Here is a 20261-nt window from a genome sequence, read left to right on the forward strand (position 1 = left end):
GCACGCATCACCTGTAGTCGTAGTCTCTCTTTTTAATGTTCACTAGATCGCATATATCTTTGGCATATAGCTTACAATTATTTGGGTAATCATTTATTTATCGGGATTTGTTAGTTTTGGACGATCCATTGTGTTTAGTATATTGAATTATATCGAGTTTACCCCATTGTATTGTATCTGGTCTAGGGAATAGGAGGTGTTTATGTTTATTTTGCGTGAGTGGTTACTAACAGTAAATTAAGTGGTTGTTTAACAAACACTTACCCGAATAAGCACCTACAAAGTCACATTACCTTACCAGATGCATATGGGAAGGACCAAGAATACAAAGAATATTATTTTTAGTGTTGTTAATCCCATATACTGATTATATTCAAGAATACAAAGAATATGCATAATTACAGGATGAATACACAACGATTGATCAAGTCATATGTCATTGACTGGATATTATTGAGTACAAATGAATCTGATTGAATTTATCTTTACAAGTATGAATCTGATCAAAGCATTACTTACAACAGAAATAACAAACTGTATTTATAGATGAGAAACCATGTTATAGTTAGAAGACATTACAAAACAGACAAATCACTAAAAGACATGTGGTCTAGTATCATAGGGCTTAATCTTAAAACGCGAGAAAAGTAGTCACAAGAAATGACTAAGCCTCTAACTCTGAATAAGCGTATCCAGAGTTATCAATAACTCTGATAACACATCATCCAAATTCTGAAGACTTCCTTCACTTGGTCGCTTTTCATCTGTCCTCTGAACTCTACAAACGCTATCCAGACTTATATTCCACTCTGTATGTTGTGTATTCAGACTTGCGCCCCAACTCTGAATACACTTAACTCGTAACTTTGAATACACGTCTGTAAACTTAAACTTGTATTTTTTTTTCAGACAACATCTTAATCAACTTTTATTCTTTTACATTTATGAGCAGAATATTCAACTTTTTGAAATCCTGAGAGACAAATTCACAAGAGTGGTGATAAGAAAATTAATAAATTTAAACCACAAGGGTGGTGCCTGATTTGGTTTGAGCTTGGCTCTAAAGATCAAAAGTACCTGGAGGTCACAGGTTCAAGTCCAAGAAGGAATAAAAATCCCCTTGTGGTCACAGAGGTTCAAATGCGGTGACTCCGGGCCATCTACAAAGCATGTGGTCGCCCTGAGATTAATCGGCTCGCATAGCGGGTTGGATATCCAGGTTAATCAAAAAAAAAATTTAATAGATTTAAGAGTAAACTACTTTTTTTCATCCATAGGGAAGAAAGTAGCAATTTTCACGTAGATCGAAGTTATGTTTTATCAAAGGATTTTATACTAAGAGTCATGTTATATTACAACATTATGAAAAACGAGTTTTGTTAAATTAATGTGTATACATTTTCTGCGACCCTACTTTTTGTTAAATTAGATTGCTTGGTTATGGATGAGGCCCCGTAAACGTTGGTGTTACCACAGGGTATCGTTGCCAGAAAACTGAGATGCTACAATAGCATATTGAAGCTTAAATTTAAGCTTTCATGGTTAACAGTGGTCGATAATAAGTAAACCGTTGAAATTGGATGTGATTTTAAATGTTTTGTATAGTATTTTATAGTTATAATTAAGTTTTAACATATTAAAGTAACTATTTTGTTATCATCATCGAAAACATTTATGGATCCGCCTCTAATCGAGACTTTTGAATTCGTGTAGCTAGGTCCCACCTTTATTAGTGTATATATGCCTTTGAGTTGAATGTAAACCAAATGTACGCGTTTATTTTTCAAAATAACTAAAAGATATATCTTAACCATAAGGGTGATGTCTGATTAGTTTGAATTTGGCTCTAAAGGTCAAAAATACCATGAAGTCACATGTTTAAATCCAAGAAGAAATAAAAATCCCCTTGTGGCCACGGAGGTTCAAATACGGTGACTCCGGGCTATCTGCAAAGCAGGTGGTCGCTCTGGGATTAGTCGGCTCGCATAGCAGTTTGGATATTCAGGTTAATAATATATGTATATATATATATATATATATAGGCCATTAATGGAAGAACTGGTTAGTTTGTGGTAACCGTGAGATCCAATCTCAACCACAGATCAATATATAAATTAGGAAATTTATAATTTTGGTAATTTTGAATTAAATTTTTAATGCATGGACATTTTAGGTATTTTCTCTCCTCTCTCCATCCTCCGGCCTCCGGCCACCGTCCTCCGGTGATACCACTGTGATACCTAAAAATATTGACTCTGTTAAACAAAAGACACGGTGTGATACCCAAGCATATATAAGATGCATTGTGATACCACTGTGTTACATCTCCGATCGACCACACAAACGACCTCAGTGTGATACCCAAGCACATATATGATGCATTGTGATACCATTATGGTATCACCGGAGGACGGAGAGAGTAGAGAGAAGAGTTTTAAAATACCTAAAATGTCCTTGCATTAAAATTTTAATTCAAAATTACCAAAATTATAATTTTTTTAATTTATCTATTGATTTGTGGTTGAGATTGGATCTCACGGTTACCACAAATTAATTAGTTCTCATTTGATTAGGCCCCTATATATATCTTCTTTTTTATTGTTTCCGTATTTCAGGTTTTAGTGAACTTCTTGTACTGGAGTTGTTTCTACAAGCTTATATACGGTTCTTAGTAATCGTACTAAGACAGCCTAACTCAGGAATGCAAACCGAAATGAACAAACAAGAGCTCAAGAAGGAAGCATGGGTTTATTACTCTTACTTCACTTGGTTCCTTTACAAATGTGGGGTAACCATCTATTTAGATGTCTTTATGTACAATCAAGAACATCCTACCTAGGTATTTTTATTTGGCGAACTGTGGGTTTTTGGGCCATCTTACACGCACCAAATAATCTCGGGCGACCACAAATGGTCTTGAGTCATTGTAGATGAACCTCCATGGTCACAAGGGCCTTGGCAGCGCGTGGATTCAAACTAAGGATAGATGAGATTTTCACTACATCCCTTGAAATTAACCAGTGCGCCAAAAAACAAGTGGTTTAGATATTTACAAGCAAGGATTTAGAGAGGTACACCCTACAAGGGTGAGTATTCGAAGAGATGTTTGACGTGTCTTCATTTCTTTTAGAGGTTTCCCATCAACATCTCGGTAAACTTTCTTACAGGACGTCACCTTTTGCTAAACATGAACTTTGATATGTTAGAGATGTTGCAAGATCATTTAAAGACCCTTTTAGGTTACTCTAGTTTTCTTATATCTAAAAATAGTATTATTACTCTAATTTAAGTAAATGCAACTTTCCAATTTCAGGTATTTACGGAAATATGATTTGACGAACATGTTCGTGTATTCATGTGCTTATAACGAGTTTCGTCACTCAATTAATCCAAAGTAACATGAAAAAACAGTTTATAGAACCGTAAGAGGGTTCTCAGATACTTGTATCTAGAAATACTAGAAGAATACTCGTGCAATGCATCAAGGCACGTCTCCATTTCAATGTTTCGTTTTATTTTTCATCTATGTCAATATAATACGGTTTTATTTAGTTTTGAGAAAACAACAATGTTTTTATTTTTAAATAAAATATCATAAAATTTTGAAAAAATATATATTGATATTAGTATCAAATTAACTATTTAAAAATTCTTTTTTTGTGTATTTTTTTTAATTCAATTTCTTTTATTATAATTTAATTTAATGTAACGAAGTAACTTAATTTTGGTTTAATAATATAATTTTTAATAAAGATAATAATTAAATATTCTGTTAGATTTCAATGATTATTCTAATTATATTTTCGATTTTTTATATTTAAAATGAAATGTTTATTCTGTATTTAATTATATATATTTGCAGTTAGTTACATGAATTTAAACATGGAGCTTTAATAAGTTGTACTTACGCATAATTTACTTGTAATCTTCAATTTTAAGTAATATGCATCAATAAACAGTATTTCATACATAAAAAAATGGTTTTTAAGAATTTTTATCAAATGCTTTATAATATAGTATAGATTATAATTATTTTAATACTTTTATATGTTGTTTTTTCTTATTATATTAATACTATTAATTATTCTTATCAACTTTGCTTCATAGTTGAAACTTCGGCATGTTTCTATTCTAGTTTTATAAATGTTTGGTTACAATTAAATGAGTTACCGATTAATTTAATTGCATGTGAGAATTGATTAAAGATATTTTTGAGCTTTTAAATAGACAAATTAACGGCGACTTTATTGCATCTTTGAATATACCAAAATGTTAATCCACCAAATTAAGTTACGGTGTCTCCACATTTTTGTACAGTTTTAAAGCTTGCTTTGCATACAACTCTTACTTTGCGAATTGATGTCGTTATGCCATAATTGACATCTATACGGGTCTTATCATTACCCATAACCTTTCTATAGGGTTGGCGGGGTTTATAAACATTTCAACAATCAGTATTATTAAATTCCAGCTAAAATACATGGGTCGATCACATGTAGGCAGCTTATTTTGATCCACGATAGAATTGTTGCTCAATATATGACGTATTCAAATACCATTTTGTCACTCAGTTATGACGTGGTTAGAATTAAGTCGAAGGACCATAAATACAATAATCATGTCTGACATCCAATGTAATGTTTTCATAACGGGATCGTTCAATACACAAGGTCCCTGACGTCTGTCATTTAGTAAATATTAAAAATAATTAATCCCAAATACAACACAGGCACTGGGTTCAATCATCGAGCCCCTGCTAGCCTCAGTCGTTGAGTGAGCCAAAAAAATGTCTCTTCACATAATGTCCTTGAATACAAGTTATGTGTGAAACCGATTGAAATTGTCGATATTCAACCTTTCGCCTCAATATTAAAAATATATTACCACAAATAAAAGAAATTTGAGGGTTTGAAATTTTGTCCCTCCATAGGTTGGATAGAGAGAGGGGTAGGGTTTCCTATTTTTGTCATTTAATTTTGTGTTTTGGTCAAATGTGTAGAGTAGGTAATAGTTGAAGGACTATGCTTGTAATTAATTCAAACAAATCCCATTTAATTTGATAATATTGCGGCTGATGTTTTCCTTTGACCAGTTGCCCTTCTTGAACTTCGGTCAAGTTTAAGATTTATTTTGTGAGACGAGGTGTTATTTATCTGGATTTTAGTGTTTTGTAGATGTTTTAATATAGTTTTTATGTGATTTTGAAAAAGAAATAATTTTTGTTTTTAAATAAAATATAAATATGAAGATATTCTAAAATTTCGAAAATAAATATATAAGTTATTGTTTTTTTGTGTAATTTCTTTAATCTAATGTTTTATTATAATTTAATTTAGATTAGGTAATGAAATAATTTATTTTTGATTTAATAATATAATTTTTTATAGCTAATGATTAATATTTTGTTATAACTCAATGATTATCTTAATTATATTTTAGATTTTTTATATTTAAAATAAAATATTTATCTTGTATTTGACTATGATTAATATTTGCAGTTAGTTACATGAATTCAAACATTAAGTTTTAATAAGTTGTACATACGCACAGTTACGGCCTCTTAATCTAAATTAAGATCATCACCAATTTATGGTTGAAATATTGAATTTCCTGTAACCTTTCTTGATGTCCACCAAGAACCTCACCTTCATCACCACCAACTATATATTTTTGATGTTCACCACTAACCTCACCTCATCACCAACAACTTCATCTTCTTGATGTCCACAGTAACCCGACTTTCATCGACAACCTGTATCTAGATCATATTGAGCTTCATGAACAAATTGGTCACCCGTATTCGAAACTGAATGTGGTAGGTTAGGAACCAACCTTGTCGATATTGAACTCAACATCGGAACTAACCTAATCACCAACTTAATTAAAAAGTTGATGTAAAAACGGGTATGACTTGCTTTCCATAGATTGATTACATCATCCTCGTTTTCAAGGTTAAAGAATCCGACATGTATTCACTTGAATCATATAACTATGGTCATCAGACATTTGTCACTACAATCAGATGCAATCCTGTAAACAAAAATAGCAATGTGTTCATCATAAGTTCTAAACGAGATTTAGTGTTATTTATGTAGTCTCATAAAAACAGTCTGTTTTTACATGATTCCAAGTCTTATAATATAAAAACTGTATATTTAATAATAAAATATCACATCAGAATCATACCAAAACATATACCATTTTGTCCAATTCTAAAGGTGGACTTGTTAATTAATTTTGGTTTGATGGTGGTTGAATTCACCTTTTTGGGAGTGGAGAATAAAAAATTCCTAATGGAAGAAAGATGCAATGCCAACCAGAAGAAAACACCATCAATGCTAATGATTGGAAAATTGGTGACTTGAAAAATATTTCAAGCCCTTACCAAACCCAAATGATGAATTCATGTCATCACCTCTGAGATCATCATACCTCTTATAAATTATAATGGTCTGAGTTGGGTTGGTATGGATTTCTAATCCTTCATTTGGTCAATCTAACAAAACCCATTTCTTGGAAAATGGAAAATCACTAGACAAAAAATCCATATAATAATATAAACCAACTCAGTATATCCTACACTAGAACAGGTCTCTACTGATCCAATGTATGCATGCAATCCTGACCTCCATCCCAAATAAAAAAGCAGTTGTTTTTTGTGAAAACCACATTTGTACAACTGCATGCGACCACTGAAGATGAATCTTTTACTACTAAACCCAAGCTTTTTCTACACCATCTACAACACCAATTCATCAAAATTTAGCTGACAAATAATCCATTTCAACAATCATTGATCTATTCCTTTTAGTGGTTATTTTATCCCACAGTTTTCTACGTTAGCTGAACCTGTAATCTGTGTGGCTTGCTTATGGAGTCAGTAACAGGTATGTGATCCAATCAAGTTTCAGTAAACGAACTCTGCTGTTTTTTCGGATCTTCCCATCTTTCGCTTACCATCTTGCTCCACCTTTTCAGTAGAAATGTCGGATGTCTTAACTGGATCGCGCTTTTGGTTATCAGTGCAAAGTACATCCATGGTGATATCATGTTCTTTTGTGGGTCGGGTTTTTGATGAGTAAGCAGGAGCCGGGCTGTTATTAAGATGGGGTAACAACTGGTCATTGACCGAAAGCAAAATCATCAGATAAATTATTTATTTGTGTAGGTAACCGACCTTTTTGGTGAATTGTAGTTGTCCACTTGCATTAGTGACGATTCTATCTTTCTTTTCCCCTTTGGTTTTAGCCGCCTGCAAATGTCGAACAACCACATGTTAACATTTATTTAATAGATCGATAAATTGGAAGAAATGGAGGAAGAAGATCCTTGCAAATGGTTGCAGTTCTTTCTATGAAATCAGCTTCTAGAGGTTTTGGTTTGGAATGGTACGAAACTTGGTTTTAATATAAGAAAAACCATGATCGAAAGCACTTACTTGGCAGAGGTAGTCATGGGGCTCGTTAAATCAGCAACTTGCTCCTGTAGCTAATATGAATATATATATATACATATATATATATATATATCAGCAACATAAAGAAATATATAAAGCAAAGAAAAAAATAACAGCAAAGTACAGAATTTGGGAAGGATGGTAACTTGATCGGGTGACAGGTCATTAAGCATACTCCATTTTTCGTGACGAAGATCCAGCAGTTCTTCATCCCCGTCTGCATATAATACCTGCATTGAGAAGCAAAATAGAAATTCAAAATCTATAAATAGAATGCAAGAGAAGGGGCTGGTTGGTTGGTTTTCCATTAAGTCTTGTATGGATAAAGCTGTCTGTGTGGATTAATTTGTTTAATAGATTGGGAAGGTTTGTTTGGTAGGGTTTTTTCAAATATGGAAGGAGCATGTTTTTTAATTGAGAGAGGCAGGTTTGGGAAAAAAAACTTGGCTTTTTGCATAAAGCTCTCTCCTAAAAGCTTACGCATAAGCCACTTCTATATCATTAAGCCAGTACCAAACAGTCATATATAGCTAACTAAATAAGCTGTGAGTCTCATTAAGCTGCTAACAAACGGGCCCTTTTTGCCACATTGAATAACAAGTTGTCATTGCCAAAATCGCCCTTGATCCTTGCCGAATGTGCTTGACGGTCCCCCACAATACGCTCACATGGGGATGTTTGAACAAGCTCAAGTAACGAATGGATGTATTGTATAGAAAGAAGAAAATTCTCTGTCAAACAGCAATTAGAGCATCTTCTCACCTTGTGCTTCTTATCCAAAGAATTATAAGAAGAAACGGCACCTTCGTAATACCTGCCCAAAAAGAAACTTATCCTGATCAGAAAACGATCATTAAACTTTACAATTGATAAAACATTGGCGACACAAGATTTATATTCGTCCACTTTTTGCCATCCATATGATGGTACTTACATTCGGTCTAATGGCCACCAAACTTTTATCCTATGCCCCACCAATTCTTTCCCGTATTTCTTCAAAGTATTCACATTTTGGAGATCCTGTATCAAAAATTAAGAAACTTAAAGTTAACCAACAACTTCACTAACGGAGGCATGGAAAGTAGAAGAGCAAGGGGAACATGTATCTCTAGAAAATATAAAAAGATTTTTAGGCCCATTAGACCGTGGGCAATCCTGGCCTGTTTATAGGGCAGGTAAGGGTAAGTTTTCAAGCTCGTAAAAAGGGCTTGGGTTTGCTATATTAGGCCCGTTGGACAAGAAAAATAGGTTAGGCCTGGCCCAAGCCCGCAAATGATCAGCTCTACTCAAGATGTGCAAGGAAGTCGTTAAAATGGAACATGACCAATAAGCATATAGAAAATTCTCATGTTGTAATTTGTTAAGAAGAAATTAACAAATATTTAAGATCACCTTGCCATGAGAACCATTAGCAACATGCTTCTTGGAAGAAGTAGGTTTTCTTCTATCCTGTGCTTTATCGTTCATTTGTCCCAATAATGGTTCTGCTCCAACGGAATCAGTTAGGTCCTCGTCTTCCTTCTTTATCGCTATGTTGTATAAAGAACCAGATGTCTTGGTATTTCCCTTTGCAACGCCCTTGGTTTTAGTCGATTGCTTCTCTGTAGACCCTTTCACGCCTTTAGATTTTTCTTTCGAAGAAACTCCCCCAGAAGGTGAAGCTTTGTCCTGAAATCTTGTTCTCTTCAAATCTTTCTTTGAATCTTGACTTAAATTGTTCTTCTTGTTTCTTGATCGACCTTTTGCGGAAAGGCTTTCATGAGCGGAGTCAAGGTTTTGAGATGCTTCTAGTTCTTTTCCCTTTAACCGATTTTTATGGGAAGGCTCGTCCAGTTTTGAGGACATGGTGTCGGGCTTTCTATCTATTTTCTTTGGACCTGCTGAAACTCTCTGTGTATCGGTATATTTTTGCTTCTTAGGTTGAGAGTGCATGGTCTTTGTGGATCCTCCATTCTCCAATGTATTAACATCCCTCTTGTGAATATTGTTAGTCTTCGTGGGCGGAGTTCCCTGCAACAATGTTTTAAAGTTTCGAGTAAATTTGAAGTTCTAGAAGAGAAGATATTGGTAGATCTGAACATTTACAGAATCATAAAACTAACTTTGATCAATAATGTAAGATGCCTGATAGTAATTTTAAAAACCAGTTGCACATATTTCCATAAGCTCATCAAGCAAAAAGCATTTCCAGAAGCAAATTGATTTCTTTTACATCCATTTTATAATCTTAGCATTGATTTGTGAACTTAACAACTACGTGAGGAAGTCTATGAATGCCTATTTTCTCATCATGCAAAGTAGCTGCTTCAATGACCTAGGGCCAGCCGTTTACCCAAATACTTATCCGGTAAGCGCTAACCGGTAAAATTCAACATTATCACTTACCGTAACAGATAAGATTTTAGACCATCAACATGGTGGCATCGTATGCAATAATTTACCCAGTAAGCGCTAAACGAGTAAGAGTCGTCACCCTCACTTACCAGGTAAGACTCTCAGTCCTTACCATCGCCTTTACGGCTTTACCAGGTAAGATTCTTGGTCCTTGCCGTATCCATTGAGTAAGGTAATGTGACTTAACAAGAACTTACCAGGTAAGCGTTTGGTAAACAGCCCCTTAGTCTTTGTGACTGGAACCTTCCGTTCACAAAGCATAAGCTTAAGAGCTGCTTCCGGGCTCATCCCAAAGAAGAAGAAACTGGGGCGCAGGGGAACATTTAAATAATTCACAGAACTTTCAAAGCCTCCAGTCTTGTATACAAGTTAAGGTAGAAAGCCAGATATGAGTAATGAGAGAAATCATAACCAAGTGGAGTAAATCCAAACAGATAGAATGAAATGCTAAGAAGAATGCATCTGAAGGTTTAGACTTGAGAATTTGCATGTCATAGATCATGTCGGTTACTTGACTATCAAGAAAATAAACGGAAAGTTACCCATTGCAAATTATGCATAAGTTCGAATATAAATTTGGTATACAGAAGAAACGCACCACGGTTTCATTTTGATAGGCATTCTGGCATAGGGCAGTGACCACTTCAGCATAATCATCAGTATCTGACTGTATGAGTTTCATTACTGTTTGAGAATAGGATTTGAGAGTATCATTACAATTTCTCAAGACCTTCTCTGCCAATTTCCAAGGAACGGGCAAAACATTCTGAAAGCATAGCATATAATTCCTTCAGGAACATAAGAATTATAACAAAAAATTGAAAACGAAAAAGATTGAGGAAATAATAAATACTTGATTTTCTTTTCTGACATGAGAAAGCAGAAGGGACAGAAGCTCTGTGGCAATTTCATCACTTTCTTCAATGACCAAGGTCATGATAGTTTCCATGTCCGAGAACACAGTATGTGGGTGATTTTTCCTAGATTTCATCAAGATGGAAACATCAATTTTGAAATATACACGAATTCAGATCATGAGTAAGGGCTTAACGATATAGAAAGTATATACAAAGAACATAGAGTAAGGGCCTGTTTCTTAGCGGCTTAATGAGTTTAATGAGACTGACAGCTTATTCGCTCAGCTATATATAACAGTTTGGTAGTGACTTTATGATATAGAAAGTGGCTTATTCAATAAGATTCTAGGAAGTTTTTCCCAAACCTGCCCCTCCCTAATAAAAAACACGCTCGTTTCATCAATGAAAAACCTCTCTCAAACAGAAACCTTCTCAATCTATATAGACAAATTAATCCACACAGACAGCTTTTCCACACATGACTTAATGGAAAACCAACCAAACAGCCCCTAAGTCTAAACCTTCTTACAGTTCTACAAACACGAAAACAGATGAAGATTCATTTTATGTTTTTTTCAAAAGTAAGAATTAGAAGTACATAACAAAGAATTTAAATTTAGTTGTATTAAGCCAAGGAAGACCATCGTAGCCTCTGGCCTCCTAGGAGGTCAGAGGTTCAAACCTCACCAAAGTGAGGAGGGTGTGTGATTTTATTTTGTTGCATTTTCCATATATAAGTATTATATACTTCAAAAAAAAGACCATGGTGCAAGAAGTTTATCCCTTTATATGTATGTTCTTGGTACTCGGTAAATCTAGATTCGAATTAATTATCCGATCAAACTCACCCATGAAAGGGTGATAAGAGAAAATAGGTATGGTAATCTATAATGAGGAATAAGAGCTCTCACCTAATTCCATCTAAAAAGTGTTTAAACATCTCAAGGACCAAAGCATCACACTCTAGGTCCAGCATCAATAAGCATGATTTCACTTTAGCAACAGACTCGAGAATGTGAATGACTTTATAATAACTGCGACCAGTTGTATTCAGCAGCTCCCCAAAGGCCATCACATTCAGGTGAAAGATTTCCTGTGTAACAACGATTGAACAAGGAAAGGGAACAAGAAGTATCAAATGGCTTCTCCAAGATAATTGAATAAATCTTCTATCAAAGAGGAAATAGAAAAATGCCATCTATAAAGCCTATAGATATATGAATAAGATTAAATAAATTGGCTCCGGGAATACCTTCATAATTTCATCCTTATAAGGTGGATCTGGTGCAGTTATTCGGGCTACTTCACAAAGACATGAAGCCACTGAAACTCTAACATCCACATCTGAATGCTTTACTAGCTGATCGGAAATTAGCGCCCCCATTGAGGGAACTAGTGCACTTTGCATTGAGATAGATGGTGCTTGACCCACAAAAGTTAAGAATTGCTCGATTTTCTTAAAGAAAGAAGTTAAAAAGATAGCAAATATTATAAGTATGTTGTAGCAAATAGGGAAAATTAAGAGAAATATCATGGCGAAAAGCTTAGCATTAGTAATGGTAACAGATACATAAGCCCACCCCACACGTTGGCAATAAGAAGCCATGCATCATGTACTCATAATGTACAATATCTGCTAAGTATTACGAGTGTTCAACACGAGAGAATTAAAATATTCAAACAAATAGAGCTATGCTTTTCTATTTCCTTATTTTCTTGCGCTATTCGTATCTATTCATCATTGCTTTTATAGAATCTTCTTATTAGTTGATAGATCGTCACAAAATCAAAAAGTCTGGCATTACCTGTGCAATCTGGCAGTTTTCATTTGGGTGTACAAACATTATTTATAATGATAGCTGCCTATTCGGTTATTGCCGACTTAAGAACATTAATCTATCATCAGTATAGAAAGCCAATAGAGCAGATTTCAACATAATCTTGACTTCAAACAACAAAAACAATTAACCAACCAACTTCTATGGCATAGGAACCCTAATGAGAAAGCATCTGCTATCTGTTTCAGTATATAAACACACATAATTATCAAACAGAGGGGAAATCTAACCAAACCTTACACGTTACAATGATCTAAGTTCCTCAAATTTACCACTCTCAACAATTTGGATTCTAATTGTAAATGCTATGAATTACTTACTCAAAATAATCAAGTAACGCATATACATACACGATAAAGAAAAAGGTTAACAACGGCTTACATCAAGAAGCTCTAGAAGTTCCTTGGTGGAAGAATGGGGCAATGCAAGCTGTTCCCCAGCTTCTTTAAGCTGTTTCTCCAAATCGTTAACTGGACAAACATAATCCATTTTTCGATCGAAATTTGACCTCCGATCGCACTCAAGCACAAAACCCTTCAAGGGTCAAAATACCAAATTGTTGAATTGATTTTACGCAAGTATGTATGTGTGCGTGGTTATCAGGGCAAAGGGTTTCTTCATCGCAATCAACTAGCTTCGTCGGAAATCGCAAAACCTAATACCTGAAATCGTGCATTCGGATATACCTATCGATGAATTTGGCGAGTGAAAGGCTGCGTGAGAGAGCCCTGGGGTTCGATTGCGGTTTCTAGATGACAACAAGTGATTTACATTTCAGATTCACAGTCACATATAAGTATATATATATATATATATATATATATATATATATATATAACGCCAACGGACCTAATTTCTAATTTAAATTTTATAAAATTTCTTAACTTTTTTTCTTATCCAACGTTTATCCGGTAATGCTTACCAACAGTATTGATAAGATTTTAGTGTATTTAAAATGGTATTGTATGTAAAAATTTATTCGGTAAACACTTACTACGTAAGAGTCGTTACTCTCACTTACCGGGTAAGACTCACCATCCTCTTCATTGCTTTTATCATGTAAGATTCTCAATTCTTGTTATGTTCATCTGGTAAGGTAAATAATTGGATATACGTTTAGTTAACAGTCCTTTAAATAAAACAGTGGGTAAAGAATACTTGATATAATGAAATGTGATGTGTGACATTCTTTATAATTGTTTGTTACTGGATCTTACGTAATTTTATACAATAAAAAAGCGGGTTTTCATCAAGACGGAAAGTCGGATTGTTTTTTATGACTGCAACGATCAGCAAAAGTCCAAATTGTCTGCTATTTTGGAGAATTTTAAGAATTCAAGAAACCTACACTCGTGGAGCCTTTGAGAAATATTTCTGTAATTCCATTATTAAATAGGGTAGAACTTTCTTCTCTTTTACGTGATGATTTTAAATAGTCTTTTTATAACGCTTCTTTCTCTTCAAAACAACGGAGTTTGCCTTCTCCTGTTGTTCAAAACTTTTCAAAGTAACGATTTAGGTTTACTTTGCCTCATTATTGAATATTATTTTATAAGAACCTTTTGTCTTTAATACGAGATGTAATAAAACGTCAGGCATTCATGTGTTATAATTTTTATGACGTGATCGTTACAAAATCTTACAACAATATTTGTATGACAGAAGAAGCGGTTCTTAACAAAGTGGATAAGTCAAATTTGCTTTTTACTGATTGCAAAGATCAACAAACGTCCAAGTTTACTGATATCTTGGAGAATTTAGAGAACTCAATAAACCTAGAGAATCTTGAAGAGGCATCTTCTCGTAGGGTTGTGTTCCAATGAAAAGAAGAGTTAAAATGAGAAGCGTAAGAATGGATCTTCACCTTTGGATGCACATTAGGATGAGATGCGCTAAGATGTACCGGATCAATCATCGTATCAAACGCGAGTCATGGGTGGGTTTGAGATTAAAGGTGATCAAGAATTCAAATTCTTCTTCATGCTTCTCTCCTTAACTCTTCTTCTCACACGATCTTTCACATCTTATGTTTATCCTCTAGATTATGTTTATTTGCAGTTATTTACACGAATTCAAACATGAAGCTTTAATAAGTTGTACTTACGCACAATTTACTTGTGATCTTGAATTTTAAGTAATATACATCACTAAACAGTATTTCATATATATAAAAATTTGTTTCTAAGAGTTTTTATCAAATAATTTATTATATATTATAGATAATTGAAACAAATCAGTAATATATTTTATTATATTAACATAAGCAATAATAAAAATAAAGAGTTCCTATTTATTTACGATTTGATGGACATTCCTTATATTTTTATATCATGGATACGAAATATTTGCATCACATGCATGATCCTCATATGTCAAACATATAACAAACTTTCTAAAAAGCATCAAATATAAATCTTAAATATAACCGTTATAAAAAATTGATGATTTTTAATAACTGTTACACAAATAACATATGCATAAACACAAACACGACTAGATCAAAACGAAACAAATGTACAAACAGGTGGAGTTTGTTCCATTAAGAGTTAACCTCTGAATCATTAACAGGTGAATTTTGTTTGGCAAAAAAAATCTATCCCTTAATGATTCCAAAAACCATCTGAATGATTTTGTATCATGTGTCTCCCTTAACCATTCAGCACCTAATTTCATTGTAAACAATTACCAAAAAATTATATTTCATTTTGCACTATATCATGAAAACCTCTTAATCATTATACACCAAAACATTCAACAACTGTCAAACAGTCCCTTAATCATTATAAAACCACTAAAATTTAATCAATTACTAAACCAAATCAAACCCTAAAACTAATGTGATGTTTACCAAATGCTTATCATGCAAATGTTTAGCAAGTGTCATTTGGCTTATGAGGCGGGCATTACAAGAACCAAAAATCTTACCTACGAACCATAGCAATAATCAAGAATCAAAAATCATACCCGATAAGTGATAAAGAAGACTTTTACCCAGTAAGCATTTAACAGGTAAAACACGTTTACCAACAATCCATTCTAATGACCAAGAATGTTATCCGATAAAATAAAGGTGGTGACTATTGCCAATAAGCAACGCTTCCAAGAGTCTTCGCACCATTGCTCATTTGCTATCTCTATCTGGATTCTTGAGGCCAGGACACAAAGGATGACAAACATAAACAGAAACAGACCAAACGCCTGAGAAGAGATCCGAGTAAAATTCAATAAGCTTCAATGAAGCGGGTTTAGGTTTAAAAGAAGCGGACCTTTTAAGATCCAACGACCGGCAGATCAACAAAATCAAACTAGTCTAGTATATCCGAACACAAGCTAATGGATAAAGCAATAATCAAAACTTGGAAAAGAGCTTTGGATAGATTAGATGGTCCAAAATTTCCTACAAACAATGTTTCCTCCAATTAAAAAAAGCAAGTTTTTGACTAAATAAAACCACATCACACATTTTGATCCATTGCTACATCTTAGTGAGATTTCACATACTCCTGAACAATGTGAAGACCTTCAGATTCCTCTCCGTAATCCTGCAAAAATGTTCGACAAAACTTTTAAAATATATTTAGGAAAACCGAAACTGGACTCAACAATAGGTTTCGCCTTCCAACTTTACCTTCACGACAAGGCATGAGCAACCGACAACCTTCCTTGCCTTCCCTTCCGAATCTATCTTGCACAACTGCAATCAAACAATTCAATCAAACGCTAAAAATGATCGTAGACCCACAAATCATACAGCCATAATATGTGCTCAAAGTCCTATTATGGGTTATGCATAAAAATTTGCAAGAATATTAAATAAAATAAGATAATGCATAAACAAGAAAAGGCAATCATTAAAGGCCATTTTCTATGTAAGCCCGACTCGAACTTTCTATGTAATAACAAAAACCACCCAACAGATCTTTACTAATATTGTGGAAAAAAGAATTATATATTATTTATAGTACAATTATGCCACCACTTGAAAAAAAAAACTGGGTCCGCCTAAGTGTACTGGTTGTTACAAACTCTCCCACTGAAATTCATGTCATCACGCTCGATGAGATTTTGCCCCCACCATCCCAATGGTACAAGGATGACCTCTGATTACATTTGTAACGCCCTATAACCCAAAGCTGTAGGCTGATCCAATAACCTCCAAATCAACTTATTATCATGGTGGAGTTATCGATAGTTCATAACTTTGAGCATATACGGAGCTCACAAATCTCATTTTTATCAATGTAGGGCGGGTTGTTATGTAGGAAAATAACTACCAACATTGCAAAACCTCAAAAGTCCAAATATTATATCAAAGACAGCACTCTCCAGAATAAATGTGAGGCAAGAGACTTACACCAGCCCACTCGCCAAGAGTCTTTGCACTGGGAACTGTTATCAAGCTCACATTGTGGTCAGCGCAAAGTGCTTTGACCAATTTTTGATAGTCTGGCTGGTTACAGTCCTCTGCTAATACACAAATTTGGGCAGCATGCTTCTCGATCACCTTTGCAGCCTCGTGAAGTCCACGGACTAGGCCACCATGAGCAAGTGATTTCCTCAGCACAAGCTGCAAAGCAGTCATGATGTCCATTGGCTCACCAAGGGCAGGGGCGGGAGCAGGGGCAGCCACCTCTACTGGAACAACAGCCTCTTCACTGCAAAAGAAATACACTCATTTAAGCATAAAAAGACTTGAATACCATAAATGTTTACTCTGGAAGAGATATTATATTTCCGAAAAAGGTAACTTAAAAGTATGGCCATGTTTAATATCAACTCAAGCTCAAAATAACAGAACTTAGCAAACTTATTACTCCCCTGCCCTAAAAAATAAAATGTCCCCAATGAAAAGTGCAGACAGTTTTAGAAATGTGTAATTATTACGCTTTTTAATCAGCTAAATGACAATTTTACCCTTGATAATAGGGTAATGTCCAAGACCCTACTTTTAATAGAGGAAAAATGAATTTCTTCGTCTCATAATTAAGGGTAGAATTGTAAAGTCACTTACTTCTGAAAGTACGACGCTTATTTTGGGACAAACTAAAATAACATTATCAACACTATTTGGGAGGGAGGGAATACAAGTTTACAGCAAATGAGTCATGTTGGGCTGGTTGGAACAGACAATGAAATGTTGGATACCAGTGAGACCATAATTACAAGAAAATTGTTGACTTGATTAAAAAATCATGATTAGACATCTTATCATCCATGAAAAGAAGTTATATTAGGACTCAAAATCAAAATTAACAAGATAATGCAATCTTAAAGGATAATATCAGGTATTACTATTGTATAAAAGGGAAGCTGTTTACATACCCTGCCATATTCTGTTGATCAATTCTTCAGTTCAAACTGTAACAAAGAGCAGTAGAAAAATAAGTCAAAAAAATGTAAATTATAGTAATCTGCATTCCAATTTAACAGCAAAGAGTTCCTATTAGAGAGTGATTCCTAGGTCACAGATTACCAAAATCACCTCAGAATTACTGCTCAAATCAAGGGTTCAGTAAAAACGTAAAATCCAAATCAGTAAATTATTGACCACATAGTTACTTGAAACATTTGTTGTTCAAAATTTCTCCAGTAATACAAATACAAACGGATACTCCAAAACAAGGAACACAAAATGCAACCACTGATACAAAACTCTAATCGAAACAAAACCCTAACATGGAAATCAAAGCTTGGAAATAGAAAATTCTTACTTGATTTGAAGACGTTGAGGAATCAACGAAGAACAGAGCACGAATTAGGAATCGTTTGAATCGCCGCTCAGGTCTGTGACTGCGTTTAGAATTAGGGCAACAATGTAAGCCCGCGAATGGGTAAACACGATCGGGTTGGGTCTTTCAGTGGGCCTGGCCCAACTCCGACCAAATAGAATAATAGATGCACGGGAAATACTAAAAAAATCCAATTAACTTTAGTGTTTGGAATGATTAAGTTTTTGGACAATTTTTGGGAACAAATAAGTTCTTGGATAATCTAAAACATGTTAAATAACTCCTTGGACAATTTTTTTGAATAAATAAATCATTGGACAATTTAAAACATGTTAAATAACTCATTGGACAATTTTTGGAACAAATAATTCTTGGACAATCCAAAACATGTTAAATAAATTCTTGGACTTTTCTAAAACATGTTGAATACATTCTTATGACTTGTACAACTAGTTAAAGTGGTAAAATAGTGGAAAAAAATTCAAAATAAACCCCAATAAACATTCATATTTTGAACGATTAAGTTCCTAAATATTTTTTGAAACAAAAAGTATTTAGATCTATAAAATTAGACAAATATAACAAAAAAAAATACTTACATTTACAAAAAAATAATTACGTTTAAAAAATATTTTTGATAAAATTTATTTTAATTAAAATTAAAATTAAAATATATTCTGTCAGTGATTTTTCAAACTAAAAAATTTAAAAAGAATTATTATTAAATTTATTTTAATTAAAAATAAAATATATCATATATGTGATTTTTTAAATTAAAAAAGGAGATTTAAATATAAAAAAAATTGTTTGGTTTTATACAATACTAGAAGGGTATTCGTGTAATACAGTAAGATACATCTTGATTTTAATATTTTGTTTTATTTTGTTTCTGTCAATGTTATAATACGGTTTTATATGGTTTTCAGAAAATGATATTTTAATTTTTAATTGCTTATAACTTCGATATTAAAAAAACTAAAATTAAGTCGGTAGATATATTAAATTTTTTATTTATTAACACTCTTAAATATAAAAATTAAAATTAAAATATTCGACGGTAATACGCATATAAGTTTAAAAAAAAATTAAAGTATCCGTCCGTAATTCATCGTCAATTAGGTAATTACTGACGGATCATCCACAGATTATTTATTTATTATTTTTTTGATTATTCCATTTGTCAGTAAGTACCCACGGATAAAACTTTTATAAATTTTTTATTTATTTTTAATTGACTCTGTCAGTAATCTGTTGGAAATCACAGACGGATTTTTGCCATTGATGCTATCTGTAGGTGATAGTCCTTTTTCTAGTAGTGTTGGGGCCTTGGGGGTATTTCATTTACAAATTCAACTATTAATATAAACCATACAAACCAATTTTAACTATTTATCTAGTCTAATGAATATTTGAAATTGTTTTCTAACATAAAACGTTGATCATAATAAATGAAACACTGATAATTTTCCATAAATATTGAAATCATAATAAATAAACTTTCAACATTTCTATAAATATTTCAATTAATTAATTTGTATGGTTTATACTAATGGTTAAATTTGTAAAACATCTATCTATATGTATCTCTATACTATATTATAAAGTATTTGATAAAAAAAATTTAAAACCATTTTTTATACATGAAGTATTATTTATTAATGCATATTACTTGAAATTCAAGATTACAAATATTTTTGATACAACTTATTAAAGCTACATTATTAAATTCGTGTGACTAACTGCAGATAAACATAATCAAATGTAGGATAAACATTCATTTCAAATATAAAAAATCTAAAATATAATTAAGATTATCATTGAGTTCTAACAGAATGTTTAATTATTATCCTTATAAAAAATTATATTGTTAAACCAAAAATAAATTATTTTGTTATTAAATTATAATAAAAAATTAATTAAAGAAGTTACACAAAAAAAAAACGAGAACTATTAAATAGTTATTTTAATACTAATATCAAATTATTTT

General features: G+C 33.1%; 2 protein-coding genes across 5 annotated transcripts; both read right to left on the reverse strand.

Moving 5' to 3' along the window:
- Positions 1-6642: 6642 nt before the first annotated feature.
- On the reverse strand, positions 6643-13326 carry LOC112510439. Of its 4 annotated transcripts, none has more exons than XM_025115856.1 (12): positions 12927-13326; positions 11960-12163; positions 11619-11800; positions 10704-10830; positions 10449-10616; positions 8849-9466; positions 8391-8476; positions 8219-8270; positions 7603-7686; positions 7439-7482; positions 7178-7252; positions 6643-7094 (listed from the first exon to the last, which is right to left on the reverse strand). In XM_025115856.1, exons 1-12 carry the CDS (start codon positions 13032-13034, stop codon positions 6908-6910), a joined length of 1935 nt encoding a protein of 644 aa, XP_024971624.1. In that variant the 5' UTR covers positions 13035-13326; the 3' UTR covers positions 6643-6907. The 4 variants fall into 4 exon arrangements, with proteins under 4 accessions (XP_024971624.1, XP_024971622.1, XP_024971623.1 ...); XM_025115854.1 differs by having other exon boundaries at positions 7439-7488; XM_025115855.1 differs by having other exon boundaries at positions 6780-7094; positions 7439-7488; positions 10452-10616.
- Positions 13327-15901: 2575 nt separating this feature from the next.
- LOC112509633 (40S ribosomal protein S12-like) lies at positions 15902-18370 on the reverse strand. The gene is made up of 5 exons (XM_025114698.1): positions 18257-18370; positions 17868-17903; positions 16900-17200; positions 16174-16239; positions 15902-16087 (listed from the first exon to the last, which is right to left on the reverse strand). Exons 2-5 carry the CDS (start codon positions 17873-17875, stop codon positions 16028-16030), a joined length of 435 nt encoding a protein of 144 aa, XP_024970466.1. The 5' UTR covers positions 17876-17903; positions 18257-18370; the 3' UTR covers positions 15902-16027.
- Positions 18371-20261: the final 1891 nt, after the last annotated feature.

The sequence above is a fragment of the Cynara cardunculus genome, assembly GCF_001531365.2.
Source record: "Cynara cardunculus var. scolymus isolate 2C chromosome LG 3, CcrdV1, whole genome shotgun sequence".
In the NCBI taxonomy this organism is placed as follows: domain Eukaryota; kingdom Viridiplantae; phylum Streptophyta; class Magnoliopsida; order Asterales; family Asteraceae; genus Cynara; species Cynara cardunculus.

Excerpts from the sequence above, each read along its gene's own strand:
- LOC112510439 (XM_025115854.1), bottom strand. The coding sequence starts at position 13,034 with ATGGATTATGTTTGTCCAGTTAACGATTTGGAGAAACAGCTTAAAGAA. Across the intron at positions 12,164-12,926 it reads AACTTCTAGAGCTTCTTGAT|AAAATCGAGCAATTCTTAAC; the intron begins GTAAGCCGTTGT and ends TCTTTCTTTAAG. Across the intron at positions 10,831-11,618 it reads CACTTTTTAGATGGAATTAG|GAAAAATCACCCACATACTG; the intron begins GTGAGAGCTCTT and ends GATGAAATCTAG.
- LOC112509633 (XM_025114698.1), bottom strand. Across the intron at positions 16,240-16,899 it reads CTCTTGGCGAGTGGGCTGGT|TTGTGCAAGATAGATTCGGA; the intron begins GTAAGTCTCTTG and ends GTTTGATTGCAG. Across the intron at positions 16,088-16,173 it reads GCTCATGCCTTGTCGTGAAG|GATTACGGAGAGGAATCTGA; the intron begins GTAAAGTTGGAA and ends ACATTTTTGCAG.